General features: G+C 48.4%; 3 protein-coding genes across 5 annotated transcripts; 1 reads left to right on the forward strand and 2 right to left on the reverse strand.

The window, feature by feature from the left end:
* The first annotated feature begins 2,651 nt into the window (after positions 1 to 2,651).
* Positions 2,652 to 9,838, forward strand: c13h19orf44 (chromosome 13 C19orf44 homolog). Of its 3 annotated transcripts, none has more exons than XM_085927880.1 (8): positions 2,652 to 2,948; positions 3,412 to 3,584; positions 3,689 to 3,947; positions 4,041 to 4,278; positions 4,359 to 4,438; positions 4,537 to 4,671; positions 4,814 to 5,230; positions 8,288 to 9,838. In XM_085927880.1, exons 1-8 carry the CDS (start codon positions 2,844 to 2,846, stop codon positions 8,306 to 8,308), a joined length of 1,428 nt encoding a protein of 475 aa, XP_085784006.1. In that variant the 5' UTR covers positions 2,652 to 2,843; the 3' UTR covers positions 8,309 to 9,838. The 3 variants fall into 3 exon arrangements, with proteins under 3 accessions (XP_085784006.1, XP_085784005.1, XP_085784007.1); XM_085927879.1 differs by lacking the exon at positions 8,288 to 9,838 and adding an exon at positions 5,449 to 6,996; XM_085927881.1 differs by lacking the exons at positions 4,537 to 4,671; positions 8,288 to 9,838 and adding an exon at positions 5,449 to 7,001.
* Positions 5,654 to 8,684, reverse strand: LOC147046738 (aldo-keto reductase family 1 member A1-B-like). The gene is made up of 9 exons (XM_085927882.1): positions 8,493 to 8,684; positions 7,722 to 7,810; positions 7,522 to 7,641; positions 7,290 to 7,441; positions 7,023 to 7,218; positions 6,703 to 6,902; positions 6,556 to 6,628; positions 6,133 to 6,219; positions 5,654 to 5,973 (listed from the first exon to the last, which is right to left on the reverse strand). The coding sequence occupies exons 1-9, from the start codon at positions 8,611 to 8,613 to the stop codon at positions 5,908 to 5,910; spliced, it is 1,104 nt and encodes a 367-aa protein (XP_085784008.1). The 5' UTR covers positions 8,614 to 8,684; the 3' UTR covers positions 5,654 to 5,907.
* On the reverse strand, positions 9,702 to 11,302 carry rpl36 (ribosomal protein L36). The gene is made up of 4 exons (XM_085927884.1): positions 11,191 to 11,302; positions 10,422 to 10,516; positions 10,203 to 10,337; positions 9,702 to 9,821 (listed from the first exon to the last, which is right to left on the reverse strand). Exons 2-4 carry the CDS (start codon positions 10,512 to 10,514, stop codon positions 9,732 to 9,734), a joined length of 318 nt encoding a protein of 105 aa, XP_085784010.1. The 5' UTR covers positions 10,515 to 10,516; positions 11,191 to 11,302; the 3' UTR covers positions 9,702 to 9,731.
* Between the last annotated feature and the right edge of the window lie 4,896 nt (positions 11,303 to 16,198).

Consider the following 16,198-nt stretch of genomic DNA (forward strand, 5'->3'; position numbering starts at 1 on the left):
CGCCCGCGGCTTAGTTTTGCTGTGTGACAGTGGGATCAGCAGCCAGCAAAAACACACACACATTTTACCCATACACTTATGTACAGTTTTTGTGTCAACAAAACCACGCACACACATGACTCAACTAAAGTCAATTTTATTTATGGAGCCCACACGAATACACGCGCAGGTCCTCTTTTGAAAGGTTTGTTCCTTGCCACTCCCCAACCGACATGGCCGACTCGACGGCATGACCTTCCGACACAACACGCGATGGAACCTTGTCATTGGTGTTCAAGGTAAATATGATCACGCGCACCCATTTTAGTGAGCATGAGGATAAAGGTGCCAATCCCCCATTAAGAGATGCCGGAATGAAATCATCCGAATTTTATTATTGGTTTTAAATTTCAATGAATCAATATGAAATTGCAATTTCAATGCAATGTTTTAATTGCCATTTCTCTCTTAGAAGGTGGCGGACGCAATGTTTTGATTCCGCCGTTTCTTTCTTAGGAGGTGGCGGATGCAATGTTTTGATTCCGCCAATTCAAGTTCTGTCATCTAAACCTACGTCGAACTTGAATTTCAAATCGATCAATTGGAAACGGTAATGAATTCATTAATTATTTCATTAATTCACTAACATTTTGACCGCAGTCAAGCATTTCCTACGTTTGCATTGCTGACCTGCTCGGAGAGCCGCTTAGTCCTGAGGAAGAATCCCAGGAGGCAGCCGATGACAACGGCCAGCACAGACATGATGAGGAGGCCATTTTGTTTGCAGACATTCTTTACCCTCAGCCAAACGGCCTCCAGCGCCACCGCCATGGTCACCTGCTCACCAGGCTGGCGGCCTGCCTGCGCCGCCTCCCTCAGCACGCCATACGGGCGCCAAGACGCGAGCAACGCGGTCCCCAGATGCAAACAGGAAGTGAAGAAAAGTAACTTCCTGCTGGTGCGCAGCACCTCTACAGCTCTCCGTCCCGTCTCGGCATCCTGCTCATCCTCTCGGGCTGCTGTGGCACTCTGCGCTAAAGCGGCGCTTTCGGGGCCGGATACTAAGCCCGCGCAACCAATCGGCGCCCGCCCCGCCCCGCCCAGTGCCGTCCGTCAACAGCTGGCAGCCGCAGTTAGCATGTCCAATCCTGTTACATGTAGTCAACGGTCTGAACACGGATTAACAGTGTGGACATAAAAAAAAAAAAAAAAATGTTGGCAGACAAAGCGCCACAGCCCGTCTCATTGTGAATCTCCCAGGCTGGTCATTCAAAAGCTTGCACAGTGCAGTGATTGGGAAATGGGGAATGAACGCATAATGATCCCAACCGTTGACCCATTCCCAACACGAGGACTGGATTGGTGAAACGATGTATCCAAAAACGGCCGGTAGGGCTGGGCAATCAATAGAAATTTCATTCAATGTCATGTACATTTGGACAATCTACCAAGCATAAACAGGATGTGGGAGAAACGCCACCGAGCCGCTACTTCCGACCCAATCGGTCCTCTGAGGATGCCATCTGTTCTGCCCTCACCCACCTGGAGAACAGGGACTCGTATGTGAGATTGCTGTTTGTGGACTTCAGTTCTGCATTCAACACCATTGTTCCACAGCGTCTCATTTGCAAACTCAGAACCTCCCTTTGCAACTGGCTACTGGACTTCCTCTGTCAGAGGCCTCAAGTAGTGCGTGTGGGCGACAATGTCTCCGGCCGGCAGCATCACGCTGAGCACGGGGGCCCCTCAGGGCTGCGTGCTCAGTCCGCTGCTCTTCACCCTGCTGACGCATGACTGCACCGTGACCTACGGCAGCAACCGCGTGCTGAAATATGCCGACGACACGACCGCGGTGGGTCTGATCACCGGCAGCGACGAGACTCGCTACAGATCGGAGGTCGACCTTTTGGCCGCGTGGTGCAGGGACAACAACCTTCTGCTGAACGTCAACAAGACCAAGGAGATTATCATTGACTTCCGGAAGGGTCACACCCACCACCTGGACCACCAACGCTGCCTCGCTCGAGTAGCCTCGTTTTATCATAGACCACACGAAGCCGTTTCTGAGATGAAACCCCCCCCCCCCCCCTCTTATGGCGAACAATGCTGTGTTGGGGGGCGTATAGCACATCTGAGTGTGCACCTGCTGTGCCAATGTAACCCTGAACAAAACCGAGCATGCTATCCAGATTGATGTTTTGACCGCTCAGCTGTTGGGGCAACAGCTGTTGCAAAATCACTGTATGAATAAAGATGTAAATGGACTGTATTGTATTATATAATTTATTTCTTTTCGATTGCACGCATACCCCCGTTTGCTAATCCTGCCTCGTTTGCCAATATTCCCCCAGCCCCGGTTAGATGGGGCTGGGATTACGCAGGATTAGAATAGTGGCAACATGTCACGACAGCGTGCATTGATTCATTCAAAAACCAAAAATTGCTTTCAAGACAGGGAAAAGGTCTAAATGTAGTGATCCAAATTAGGGTTTGATAATATGGTTAGGGTTTTAAATAAATTGAAGGATACAGACGGGGGTTTCAAAGCAGAGGTACCAAATGGTTTCAATTTTTTCCAATGAGCCATCGTGCAATTCGCCCTCCCGACCAGACGGTGACGATAAAGCGTATAAAATAACCGGAGAAAAAAAACCACGTCTTGTTGGAGACGAAGAAGTAAACCTCCATGGCGACGAAGGACGCGAACACTCTTTTCATTGACGAAGAAAACGATTGAAAGTGTATCACGGTGGCCGTGAAAAGGATAAACGACCGACGCATTTCCTCTATGTTAGATGGCGGGCTCTTCACAAGAAGTGACAAGAGCAAGCAGTTAGCCTCCGCTCAGCCGCGAATGCACCGAGATGTGGCGGCGAGGCGGCACAAGTGACGCTCTCGAGCGGGCTCGGGCGCAGCTGGCCGCCAGGAGCAACAAAAGCCACCACGGCCACAACCGAGCAGCTCATGCGGTCAGTATGCGTGCGGTCAGTATGCGTGGCAATCGCCATGCAGATAGATATCGGCTCAACATAGGCAGGCTTAAGGCAAGGTGAAGCTTTAGAATGGGGCAGCGCATTACAATTGCAACGCAAGCTTGCGGTTAGTGTTAAAGGTCGACGTTAAGGTTTGACATTAGTTTGGAATATAAATTTAGATTTCAATTTCAGGTTTTGAAGCCCCATTTTTAAATGTTAGGCTTTCAAATCCGGATTTAATCAGCGGGTTAGCGTGTCAAACAAAGGTTGGAGTCCCAAGTTATTTAGACATGAGGCTTTTAAACTAGTACTAGACTTTCAAATGATGGTTTGAAATGTTTGCGTGAGAGGTTTTGTAATCTCCTCCTTGAAGATCATTTGACCTTGAATCCCTCCGCTTTCTATTGGGCTCTGAATTAATTCTCAAGACGCGCGTGCGTCGCGATCTCATCGGCAGGACGCCCAAAGGCGAGTGTCTCCCCCAAGCGGCAGCGACGTGTCGTCGGACGTGTCCCTGCTCGACTCGTCTCGGGAAGGACAAGGCGCTGTCGCCGTGTCTCCCTCACCGTCCAAAGTCGGAGGAGGACGCTTCCTGAAGAAGCCGCCGCCTCCAATGCCGCACGAGGACAAGTGTGTTTTAAATTGCTCCTCCTCCTCTTCTTCAGACTTTTTGTGTTTTGCTTCGATTTTTGTCCAATTTTAACGTTCTCCTTTTTGATCTTCCCGTTGCTCAGACGGCAGCCGTCCCCGCAGGCATCCACCCTGAAGAAGCTGGCTCAGAAAGAGAGCCGCGTCTTCGGCCGTCAGCGAGAAGCGGAATCTCGTACCTCCATCCCGGGCTCGGCCTCAGCGCACCCCCCATTGCGGCCAAGCGGTCGGGGTACGACACCCTCGGTGGGGGCCGAGGCGACCGGGTCGCCTCAGGCAGGTTCCAGGTCCTGGTTCTCGTGGAGCCAAAGCATGGACAGCGATGAAGAAGATGCCCTGGAGCCGGTGGGAGAGCGCACTTGAGCGGGTCTTTATCCTCGAACCATTTTCTGCGAGCCACCCAAATTAACAGCAAATGGCTGTTTTTTCCCCTCCCAGATGCTCAGCCAAAAAAGTCTGAGGTCAGCCTCCCCTCCAGCCCACCCCCCCTGCAGAAACAGTCCCTGCTTTAGCCCCCGAGCTGAAGTCCGCCTCAACCCTTCAGGGTGCTGCTTCTCCGTCCCACCGGCACCCTCCTCTGATTTGTCCGGGTCAGCCCCGGAGGAGATTCTCTCGCTGGAAGAACTTTTCCCGCTCGGATGTGACGCCGCCGAGTCCAGCCGAGAGCCCTCGCAATGTGAGCGGCGCGCCCGCACCTTTATGCACACACACCGTTGATGTGCAGCAAAGCAGACTTGTCGGAATGTTTTCTCGCAGCCGACCTTGATGTGGACGTCAAGACCTTGGAAGATGTTGGCTCCGCCCACTTCAGAAACACATCAGAAGAACCAATGCAGGTTGTTTTTTTTGTTCTTTTCAATCTCTCAAACATTCTGACGAGGTTGGGTACCGCCGGCGTGTTGCAACCTCGTCACGCGTGCTCACTTGTGCACAGGTGCCGGACGAGCGCTGTGACGGAGACTCAGTCCAAACGGTCGACTACGAAAGTGATTTCGAAAGCACCGAACGGACAGAAACGTGTCACCGGGGCAGCAGCGGACGTATCGCGTGCGCACACGCAAGCGTGCCTGTGTGTGCTCACTCGTTCATCCCTCTGTTTCTCGACGAGTCACACACGAAATCCGAAATCCACGAAATTTGGCACACACTTGTCTCAGCCAGTGTCTGGCAGTGAACCTTAATGACACAAGCACACTTCCTCTCTCACTCAGGTGTCGGAGCACCTGCTGGACGACGAGGTGGTATCGGAAGCTGTTGGGTCGGCAGCGGCGCGCAAGCGTTATTCATCCGAGGCCAGGACGGAAGACTGGGACGCGACGAGGCCGTCGTGGACAGCCTCGTCGGCGTCCGGCACTCCTGTGTCACGCGCCGGATCTTTCGGCCGCGAGTCCCTCCCTTCCTCCTCGCCATCGCCCGGCGAGCGTTTTAAAGACGCGGCAGCGCAGACCGACACCGACGTCTGGTCGGCGGCGCTACACGTGCCCTCCTTGGCTCTGAACGACCTGCTGCGGCGGCGGCTGGCCGTCACACGCCGTTTGGCGAGAAACAGCCGCAGGAAACGTGACGACATCATCGCCAGCCTGGGCCTGTCCACCTATGCTTACGTCACGCTGCACCAAACCATGGAGGTGAGGCACACGCTGTGGTGTACATGCACACACACAATCTTACTTGCTCACACACCTTCACACTCATTGTCCCTTTCACAATCTCAGTCACTCTCTAAACTTCATTCATCCGTACTCAACTCTTTTTCACTCCCATAGCATCTTTCGCTCTTGGACACACTATGTCACAAACTCTCATCCTCATATTCTCACATCTCATCTAAAATTTGCTCACGCAGCTCATCGGTCGAACAAAGGCGGCCAGAGTGAGCGAGGCACACACGTGACTGCTCGTTGTGGACGTGCAATTTCCGGGCGGAGGATCGTCTTCTCTTTCCCTTCCCGACCGGGACACTGGCACGATTCCTTTCGTGTTACTGGCGCAATATTTTGCAGCCATGGTGTTTGGTGTCATTGCTTTTGATTAACAACATGCTTTCTCAATGATCTTGATTTGTAATTGGCAGAATGAGCTATTGCTTCTAAATGGCACACGGGTTTTACAACCAGAAGTTTTATGTGGCTTACAGATCGATTGAAGATTTTATGGACTGATATCGGCTTCTATAAGGAAAATCGATTCATTACCAAAATTAAACATTTAGCTAAGGACAGAATGTTTTTACCTGTTTATTTAAAAAAAAAAAAAAAAGGCTTGGTTTGAGGCGGAACCTGATGAAAGCACGTGCCTCGTGCTGTCAGTAGGGGTCGCTAAAGGGGTAATGGGGATGCCCTGCGTCCCGGGGGACCAGCTTCCCGTCCACCTGAACACCACCACCAACGTGGCATCAAAGTTTTATCAACATGGTTGTTGACTTGGTTATCGCAGCAAATGTTGGCAGCGCCACCTGAAGGCCAAGGCGCGCTTTGGCGATTGCCATCAAGCATGAAATGGAAAGGAGACATGTCCAAACTGGACTTACTTCAATGACGGGTAGGATGTAACGCCAGTTTTTGTTGAGCGCCGCCAGGCTGGTCATCTCCTCTTCTGACAAGGTGAAGTCAAACACCTCCAAAACGAAAAATAGCAGAAATTGGCATTTTCACCAAGATTCAAATGCGCACACACCTGAATGTTTGGAAATGTTTCATCCAATACCTGCACACATCTATATTATTTATGAATACAATTTTTGCATGTATTGTTTTTCTTTCAAATGTGTATTTTTACCTATTGGCCTCTTTTTTTTCCCTCAGATTTGTGCATTTCTATTTACTCGTTACAAGAATCGGAGGTCTTTTCTAACATTTGTCTTGTGTACATTGTCACATTTTTTGTCCCTTTATGTAAAATGTATGTTTTTTCATGCATCTTGATGATTTTCAACTAGTGCCTGCACACGTACTTGCAGGTTCTGTCGGATATGCGAGGGCGTGACGCTCTTGGGAACGGCCACGACGCCGCGTTGCGTCTGCCACCTGCGCACGGGAGAAGCGCGCTTAGCGCTCAGCCAACTTTTCTTGGTTTTATTGAGCAAGCGGGCGGGGCTGACCTGAGCAGGACCTGAGCGGGTGACTTGCAGTACTTTGCAGCCAGGGTGGCCAGGACGGGCTCGTCCATGAGCGCCAGCTCGTCGGGGCGCTTCCAGGCACGGTCGGGCGAGCCCAGCGGGCTGTAGGCCGTCATTACCACGCCCAGCGAGCGGCAGTGCGCTAGCAGCTCCGTCTGCACCAGGTACGGGTGGCTCTCCACCTACGTGCGTGGCCACGCAAGCGCACAAAGTCAAACCACCTTGGTCTTATCACACTCTTGTGTCAGGTGTCGCTCTTCAAAGAGGCATTGTCATTTCTGCATATTCTTTTCTTTTGGGACCTGCACGACGGCGGGCTTGACGTGGGCGGCAGCCAGCACGTGGTCCAGCTGCCGTTTGTTGAAGTTGGACAGGCCGATGTGTCGCAGCAGGCCTTTGCGGAGCAGCTGCTCCATGGCACCCCAAGTGGCCCGGTAGTCTACCAGGTCGTACAGCAGCGAGCCGCTGCCCGCCTTGGGGAACGCCTCCTTCCCTCGCCTGCGTGCCAGTACAAAGAGCCTCGCTTCAACACATTAGTCCGCATTTGCCGGCCAAATTTACATTCGCACCGAAAGGCCATGGGCCAGTGGATGAGGTAGAGGTCCAAGTAGTCAAGTTGAAGGTCGCGCAAGGTTCGCTGAAGGGCGGGCTCCACGTCCTCGGGGTGGTGGCACGTGTTCCACAATTTGGACGTGACAAAGACGTCCTCCCGCCGCAAGCCCTGACAAATGGGACAAACGCCGACTCGGTGCCTTTGCATCCGCGCGCGTACACGTGAGCCGTCACGCGTGCGCGTCTCACGTTGGGCTGCGCAAAGCTCTCGGCGAACGCTTGTCCGATCTCGGCCTCGTTGCCGTAGACGGCGGCGCAGTCAATGTGGCGGTAGCCCGCCTTCAGGGCGCACTTGACCGCCTCTTTTACCTGGTAAACACAAACGTAGCCCAATCGAGCCCCCGATCCACGAGCGCATTGTAAAGGTCTCGCGGGGTTTGGTGCCTCACCTGTCCCGGCGAGCTCTTCCAGGTGCCCAGTCCAATGAGGGGCATCTTGCGGCCCGTGTGGAGGACAGCAAACTCGTTCATCTTCCCACCTGCCGCCAAAACGTCTTTGTGTGAAAAATGACCACACGATTCATCATCATCATCAATTACATACAAATAAATCCAGTCATGGATTACTGGAAATTCCAGACGAGAAAAATATTTCAAATTGAAAGGCAGGCCATGACTGGATCAGCCTTATCCAGCCAGGTCCTTCAAATAGGCGCCAGGAAGAGGATGTGATGCTGACTTGCACTTTTTCCAAAGAGTCAGCAGCACTAGAGGACGCAACCACCAAAACGACAAACTGGAAGCAGATTTTCTTCCAACTCACTCACATGGATGGCAAACAAATGCAATGTACAAAAAAGGAAGAGAACGAAGTAGCGTTTGGCTTTTTAATGAATTAAATTGGTCAAGTACTACATGTCCACCAATGAACTGTGTGTTATGAATGCTATTCTCTCCACAGCTCGCAAAGCCCCTTTCATAATGGTTTCTTTTTTTTTTTTTCCCTCTCTCCTCAGAATTCATCCTCTCACCGGTAAATATCCGATTTATGTCGTCTTCCATGAAAGCCGCCTGGCAAACGCTGCTTTTACTTTGATCATTCGTCTTCTGACTGATGTTACCAGCGGTAAGTAGAATTTCAAAACGCGAAGGCGTCAGTGGAAGAGCAGGAGCAAAGCGATGCAGACGAATTTGAGTTGGAGTGCTAAAAGCAAAACGTACCTGCGGTAGATTTTCTATGGAGCTGGTCTGGCAGCGTTTCTCTCTCAAGGGTTGCAAAAGCAGAGCCTTGAATTTGGCCTTCGCTTCCGGATGCAGAAGCGCCCTTGTCCGGTTTAGGCATATCCAGACTCCGGCCCGCGGGCCAAATCCGGCCCCCGGTCAGATTTCATACGGCCCGCAGCTTCGGTCTTATAATGTATTATTTATGACCTACCTGCACTGTCAAACTGAATAATGAAAAAAAAAAAATCATGAAACTTGAAACTATAATTCGTCCTATTATTATTATTTTAAAAGCTGTTGGCACTATCCCAGAGGAGACAGACAGATTAATTATATTTAAGACAGACGGTCCTAAGATTTGAAATAATTCTTTAAATAGTTGGGCTGGAAGCGGGTCGAATAAACATGTTGTTTGTTTAGCCGCTTTGGCTCTGACGGTAAATTCATGTGAATATTAAAATCGCCCAAGATTATATTATCCGCATTTGTCACTAGATCAGCCATGAATTGTGAAAATTCATCCAGGAAGCCAGAGTAAGCCCTGGGTGGACAGTGAGAACATCAAATGTTTTAAATACGTTAATCGAACGAGGCATAAATCTAAGATCGGAATCTGACATGAGGGCAACACCCCCACCCTTTTATATATGAAAGTAGTTTATTATTTTTGTCATCTCAAGTTTACCGCTTTACTGTGTCCGTCGTTTCCACAGATTTAAGGAAACCAACCATCAATGAAATGCAGTCTTTTGGCAAATCCTTCTCTATACTGACAAGAGATTTGAGATATATGTGACAATATCATGACAACAGCTTAACATTAGCTGACATGTAACATGTTACTTTCTAAACCCACATGCTTGTAAAAGTAAAAAAGTACCTTTGTGGGTTTTGGTTTTGATGTGATCCTTAATATTCCTTGCGGCGTGACCTCCATAGTTGATCATGTCTTGACAGAAAATACACCAAACCTTCCCCGGGACATCGACTTTACCGTCAGGCACGTGGTTACGGTCTGTGTTCCGAGTTGTACAATGACGCTGCTGGGCTCGAGCCATGCCCATCTGAAGCAGTTCTTGATCCCGTTGGGCTTGTCTATTTCCCTGGCATGATCCTCGTGCTGGTGAGCATTTTTTTCGACGGATAAAAACACGCAGAAAATTCTCATTCCTGAAATACACAGTGTGGAAAAATGGACTCCAGTGATAACGCATCAAAAATTTATTTCAAGACAAATTAGTCCTTCTTGGCGGCGGCCTTCCTCATGGCAGCCAGCACGTTGCTCAGCTCCTCACGCTTTCTCTTGGCGCGGATGTGGGTGCCAATCTGCACAAGAGTTGGACGGCGAGAAAACAAAAATCAATTGCTTGCTTTGAGAAGAAGCGATCTTGTCTCGGAGGCAATCACAGACTCGTGTTTAGGAAAACACAGTCCAGGAAAAAATACACAATTAATGGTATGGATGATTAAATGTCAGCTCAGCTGAGACTTTACAAGATGGAGTCTCAAGCAGCTGATGTTGTCAAGATGACAATGGTTGTGTGCCACAATGGCAGCTTCTCCAAGTGGCTTTACTTTTTGTTGCCACAAAACACATTTGGATCGTATGCAGAGACAACTGTCCATGGCTTAAGCAGTTGCCAATTGTTCAACGTGAACTATTGTCAGCATTTTCTTATAAACAAAGAGGCGGGAGGTGGACGTCACCCTTTTCTTGATGAACTTGAGTGCCCGCTTATCCTTGGACACTTTAAGCAGCTCCATGGCTCGCCTCTCGTAGGGAGCAAAGCCACACACCTCACGGATCATGTCCCGCACAAACTTGCTGTGCTTGGTCAGACGCTGGACAAATGCAAAAGACGTGGTTGTGCAAAAACAGCGACACAACACTTGAACTAGAATCTGGTCACAGCAGGAAAAACTTACCCCGCGTCGGCGGCTGTGTTTGGGCGCCGTGACGTTTTTGGTGACTTTGTGGCCTTTGTTGAGGCCAACGGCCATCGGGTAGCGAATAGCCATGTCTGCAAAGCACAAACGGACATCAGCTGACATTGTCGATGCGCAACCAGATGGAGATCGGATCACCTGGGGAATGTTTCCAGTTTTTCCTTTGAATCAATGTGTTAACCCGAATTCGTGGAAATTAAGGTTACACAACTCTAGCAGGAATGAAATATTTCGTGCATCCTTGATCTAACCTGTTTTTGAACGTTGAAAATCAAACTACTAACAATTCACAACACGGGGATCAACCAGACAGTTATTGTATATTTTCCAACCAAGGGCGACAGTTTCAGATTTCAACGAGACGACCACTTGACGCTTGCGACAGTAATGCCACAGCAAATTGACATGATGAAGCGAGCACTGGCCTCGCTTGACCGCTAACGTGCTCGTTAAACAAAACGAGATGCCTCCTCGCTCAAGGAAATCACACCAGGTTCATCTGGAAACATCTTATATCGTATCGTGTAGTGAGCGCGTGTGTGTGTTGTGTTTGCTAAACCATTCAAGTAGCCTTTACAGGAATCTGTGTTCAAACACGCCACTTGAAAATTGGATGGCACAAAGTGTGCAACACGAAGGTTAAGCGACACCAGAGGAGTGTTTTAAATTCAATGTAGCGAGGATAAAACGACGGATGGTTGAGATTATAAACGGGTTTTGTCGGATTTCAATTCCAGTAAATTCGTACCTGTTTTCTGTAATGGCGGCGAAGCCGGAAGGGCTGTTGACTGCCCCGAGCGGCCAATTGAAGGACTTCCCTAGGAGAGCTGTTGGCATGTCCGCGGACAGCGCCCTCGTCTGACTGGAGGATGAAAGTCTTTCAATTATTTTTACTACACAACCAACAGAAGTCACAATTAAGTTGAGCTATGAGTATCATATGAAATCCAATGACAGATATAAAAAAATACAAATAAACTTGAAAGGCACAAAACATTGAAAATATTGTTATTTGTACTTGTATGTACTCAAATGTACAATAATAGTGGATGTAGGCTAATACTTTATTTAAACAAACGATCTAAATGTTATATCTAATAGTAATATAACAGACAGAAGCAGCAGCAGAAGAAGCAGAAGCCATATATCCATCCATCCATCCATCCATCCATCCATCCATCCATCCATCCATCCATCCATCCATCCATCCATCCATCCATCCATCCATCCATCCATCCATCCATCCATCCATCCATCCATCCATCCATCCATCCATCCACTCTTAGAAAGTGCCACTCTTTCAAGTGTTGACCTGTCACAAACAACATTGTGAAATACAGACTTTCAGAAGTAAGAGACGTTGCAATTTGGAGATGACCGATAAAAACCTACTGATTTGACATGCCCGCACTGCTATTGCAAACTTTTGTATGTCAACAACAATCCCTGGAAGTGGAATACTACATAATATTTAGCACACAATATTTACTAGTAACATATTGAAAGATCCATCCATTTTCTATACCGCTTGTCCCCACGGAGCTTATACCAGCAGTCATCGGTCAGTAGGCGGGGGACACCCTGAACCAGTTACCAGCCAATTGCAGGGCACACAGAGACAAACAACTATCTGCATTTGGGGCAATTTGGAGAACTCGATCTGCCTACCAAGCATGTTTTTTGGAGTGCCCGGGGAAAACATGCATACTCCAAACAGGAAGGGCCGGAGGTGGAATCGAACCCGCATCCTCCTATCAGTGAGGCAGACGTGCGAACCAGTGCTCCACCGTGCCTCCCTGTATTGAAACGTAACATTACAAATGTCTCAATAACAACAAAGACTAAAAAGTTTCATGACCCGATGCTCATAATGTGACCGAGGACTTTCTGAGATTTCTGCTTTTATGTTTGCTTTCTCTCCTTGGACTGCTCTACTCCACTCTTCATTCTTCTGCTCTTTGTTGTGGGGGTCCCGTGCAGGTAGAAGATGTATATTTTATGTGCGACTCTGGAGGCTTTTACCATTAATTATACAAAAACACTAAGCTCTCCATTTGCTGGACAGATGTTATTTTTTACTTAAGGAGAGAAAGGGGACTGTTCCATAATTCAGATGTAATGCCCTTCACAAGAGAACAAATAAATAAATGAATAAATAAATCAACCATATGCCAAAACCGCATACATTTGCTCCTCTACTCATGTAAGCTCATGTAACACAACAGCAAACACGAGCGTCCCCCCACACACACACACACACGCACACACAGCTACTGTATTTCCTCTGCATTCTCCCTTTTAAGTGCTCTCGTAAAAAATATGGAGCAGCTGCTGCTGTGTCGTTTCATTTTTTATTTAGCCAGTATTTCACCAAATAAATCACTTCCACGCACAACAGCCCTTTTTGTATCCTTTGGACTGGAAGTTTTTAAAAGCCAAAATGTTTGGAAAGAGGAAATTGTGTCGCAAATGTGGCATAACACTTTTGCATTGAATTTCCAATGAAATGTTAATACTGTGCAAGAAAAAAAATATTTTTTTACCTTCAACACTATTTGAATGTCAGTTATATAAGCGAACTGCTGTAATAATCTGTTGCTTTAATTTCACATCAAAGGAAAAAAACAAGTGTTCCATTTCATGATTGAATTGTTTGATTGAATATTATTTTAAGGTGGGCGGGAGCAGCATCACTATGAAATGGAACAGGTGCAGAGATGACAAAGATTCTGACCATATTTTAATGACCAGAGACGCGTTGGAATGTTAGGTAAGCGTGAAATCTTCAATTTCCCTGAGCAGTCGTGCAGCATGTCGGAGATTGCGCTTTCATGCCAGGCCTTGGAGTTTTAGGGGTCTTGGGACCATTTGCTTAGCCTCCTTTTGGCAAGTTCAAATGGGACCCCTGGGTCGGCAGATGATGGTTCTTCACACCTCCCGCACACTTGAGATGGCCCTCTCGTGCACAAAAGGTTGGGGTTGGCAGCCGGATCCCGGCTGGCGTTTTCCAAAGGGATTCCATTAAAAGTGCATGAGTGTGTCTAGGAATCAAGACACTGACTCGCGTGCGTTTGTTATTTATTCATGCGCAGACTTATCAGGGCATGCGTAGCGTAGCTTCCGATGGCCGCATGACAAGCTGAATGTTGTTGCTGCTCCGGCTGCTATTCATTGTTGGGCTGAGCGAATATGAAATGCTCAGTATTTGGAGGCAACTCTTAAGGCCCCTGAGTCCTGAGATGTTCGCTTGCCATCGATTTGTGATTTGGGACCCCTACGGGGCTCCCGGTTGGGTCCTTTCATGGACAGCTGACACCCCTGAATCCAGATGCATTTTGAAGTCAATGTTTATCAGTTATAAAATGTGTGTATGACTTGTGCCATAAATGAAGTTGCCACTGCTTGATGAAACTTGTCAGAAAGTTAAAGCATTAGAATAACAAGAGTTTGTTTTTATCATGGATCTGGTTTCTGAAGAGACGATAGCCTCCACGTGGACGTTGTCAGCAAATGTTCTGAGGATTTCATCAAATTTGGAGATTTTGTACATGCAGAGCGCACAACGGCGCCCCCCCCCCCAGCTCTCAGGCAGATAAACAGCGGGGAAAAAAGCATTCCAACTCACACACATAATACTGAAGAATAGCATCAAACAAAGGTTGCTTACAAATCTGTTTTAAATCCATCCTATGTATTTTCTGAAATAAAAATCTCCAAATATTTTGTCAAGGCGTGACACGAAATTGTTGCGTGATCTTTTATATGTTCAAATTGAGCAAAAAATGCAACGTATTAATAAAGTTTGTCCAGACATTTAATATTATTGCAAGACATGTATGGAGAGAAGAGGCCAAGGTGGCTCTTGAAGTTCTCAAAGTCACCAGCAGACAGCGCTCCTCACACACACGCAAAAAACGGAAAGGACAATTTGCTCTGAGGGTAACTGGAGGCCAAATGATATGACTGCACTTCCGAGGTGTACGGCAAAACCCACGCAATAGTTGGCAGAACAAAAAAAGTCATCAAATACAAAGCACTGTGCCAGATCCTGACAATAATTCAAATCCAAGGAGCCAGGTCTGGTGTGTAGGGAGGGTTCTCCAGCACAAAGGTGTTCTTCTCAGGCAGGAACTGTCCAATGCTCAGGAGGGTACCGTAAGGAGGTGCGAGCCACGATTTGTCCCGCCACAGTCACTGCGTCTCGTCACGCATATCCAACAAATGATTTTGATTTTCTCTCCCACACGCAAAAGGAAAACATGGAGTTTGAGTTTTGGAATCAACACCAGTCGTGGAACTTGTTCAGTCGGCTTCTCGGCGAACGAGGCGTCATAATCTCTCTCCCCCTTAAAATCTGACGTTTCTGCCTTTCCGCAATTGTGCTTTAACACGGCTTTCCGCCACTTTGCACTCCTAGTCTCCGACTCCTTTCCTCAAGGGCAAAGGCGAGACGAGGCCAGCGGGACGGAGGGAGGGGCGCCCTCCGTGCCGCTGACAGCTGTCACTTTGGCCGCCGCGAATGCACACCTGATCGAGTGAAATGAGCAGAGACGGGTCGCAAGCTTTGTGTCTCACTGACCGCCTCGTCTTCTTGGCCTTAATGCTTATCTGCGGGGGTAAGGGAGCAAGCAGCGGAGGCTCAAGTGGCAGGCGGCAGTAGCCAGGAGAGTTGGCCTCGGGACAGAAACTCAACTGGCCATCTCGAAGAAGGACTGTATTAGGGGGCTGATTTGGGTATCCTCACTCTCCACAGGTTTTCCAGCCAGAACCGAGGGAAACCATGGTCACAATCTAAGGAAAACGCTCACTGTGGGTGATTTGTTGTATGCGTGTATGCATGTATTGCCTTTGGGTCTTGTGCCAGGTGTTGAGTGGTTTCTTTTTCCAAGTTAAACCCAGTTGTCTTTTATTTTTGCAATTTGCGTGTGTGTGGATTCTATAGACATACAGAAATCAATCAATGAGTGCTTCAACAATAATGAATAACAACATCACATGACTACTTTAGTTGACATCTTTTTGCATAAGCCCCCCCCCCCAAGGAGGTCTGACAAGTCTCAAGTGTCTCTCTGCTCCTAACGCAAGTCCACCTCGACGGATGTCTCGGCATCAAGAGATGACGAGGTTTGGAAGGAAAACGCGAAATTTGTAAGTTAACTCGTAACGACGATCAGCAATTGCTAATGCCACGAATTTGTGGTCATCTTCGAAAGCAAGACGTTACTATGGGCCAGCAAAAGGACATGAACATGACTTGCTCCCGCACCAGCATCAGCATCATATGGGGAGGTGTCTCCATCTTGACATTTCAAAGCCACCGCAGAGGCAAGAAACGAACAACTAAGTGACGCTTGTGTCTGGGGGGGAGGAGGGGCTCATTAAAAAGACGTCTGCGCCGCCAGATCCGTGTGCACTCTGCGAGCGTGCGTGTATGCTGATTCAGCTGATTATCTGATGGCGCTGTTGACAGAATGAGTTGAAATCCCAGCATTGATGCATGCTTACTTCACACGCGCGCACGCACGCACGCACACACTACAGGAACAGGACACGTCCATGAATTGTTTTTTTAAATATGAATGGCATCAATAAGTTGCCAGCTCGCTCCTCCACATGCATGCGTAGATGGTTTTGCAGCAGCAAAGGTTTCATGAGTCGTTTCAAAAGGCTTTTATGGGATCATTTGGGGACTAGCAGTCATTTGACAAGCAAAGCTTCCAGGCAACTTGAATCAGCCTCTCGCAGGTAGACATAAT

Source organism: Syngnathus leptorhynchus, chromosome 13, assembly GCF_054491065.1.
Source record: "Syngnathus leptorhynchus isolate UIUO chromosome 13, UIUO_Slep, whole genome shotgun sequence".
NCBI classification, from domain to species: Eukaryota; Metazoa; Chordata; class Actinopteri; order Syngnathiformes; family Syngnathidae; genus Syngnathus; species Syngnathus leptorhynchus.

Coding starts and splice junctions, on each gene's coding strand:
- rpl36 (XM_085927884.1), bottom strand. CDS start 10,514: ATGGCTATTCGCTACCCGATGGCCGTTGGCCTCAACAAAGGCCACAAA. Junction 10,338..10,421: donor AACACAGCCGCCGACGCGGG/GTAAGTTTTTCC, acceptor GCATTTGTCCAG/CGTCTGACCAAGCACAGCAA. Junction 9,822..10,202: donor TCAAGTTCATCAAGAAAAGG/GTGACGTCCACC, acceptor ACTCTTGTGCAG/ATTGGCACCCACATCCGCGC.
- LOC147046738 (XM_085927882.1), bottom strand. CDS start 8,613: ATGCCTAAACCGGACAAGGGCGCTTCTGCATCCGGAAGCGAAGGCCAA. Junction 7,442..7,521: donor AGAGCTTTGCGCAGCCCAAC/GTGAGACGCGCA, acceptor CCCATTTGTCAG/GGCTTGCGGCGGGAGGACGT. Junction 6,220..6,555: donor ATATCCGACAGAACCTGCAA/GTACGTGTGCAG, acceptor TTCGTTTTGGAG/GTGTTTGACTTCACCTTGTC.
- c13h19orf44 (XM_085927879.1), top strand. CDS start 2,844: ATGTGGCGGCGAGGCGGCACAAGTGACGCTCTCGAGCGGGCTCGGGCG. Junction 4,279..4,358: donor CAGCCGAGAGCCCTCGCAAT/GTGAGCGGCGCG, acceptor GTTTTCTCGCAG/CCGACCTTGATGTGGACGTC. Junction 4,672..4,813: donor GCGCACACGCAAGCGTGCCT/GTGTGTGCTCAC, acceptor TCTCTCACTCAG/GTGTCGGAGCACCTGCTGGA.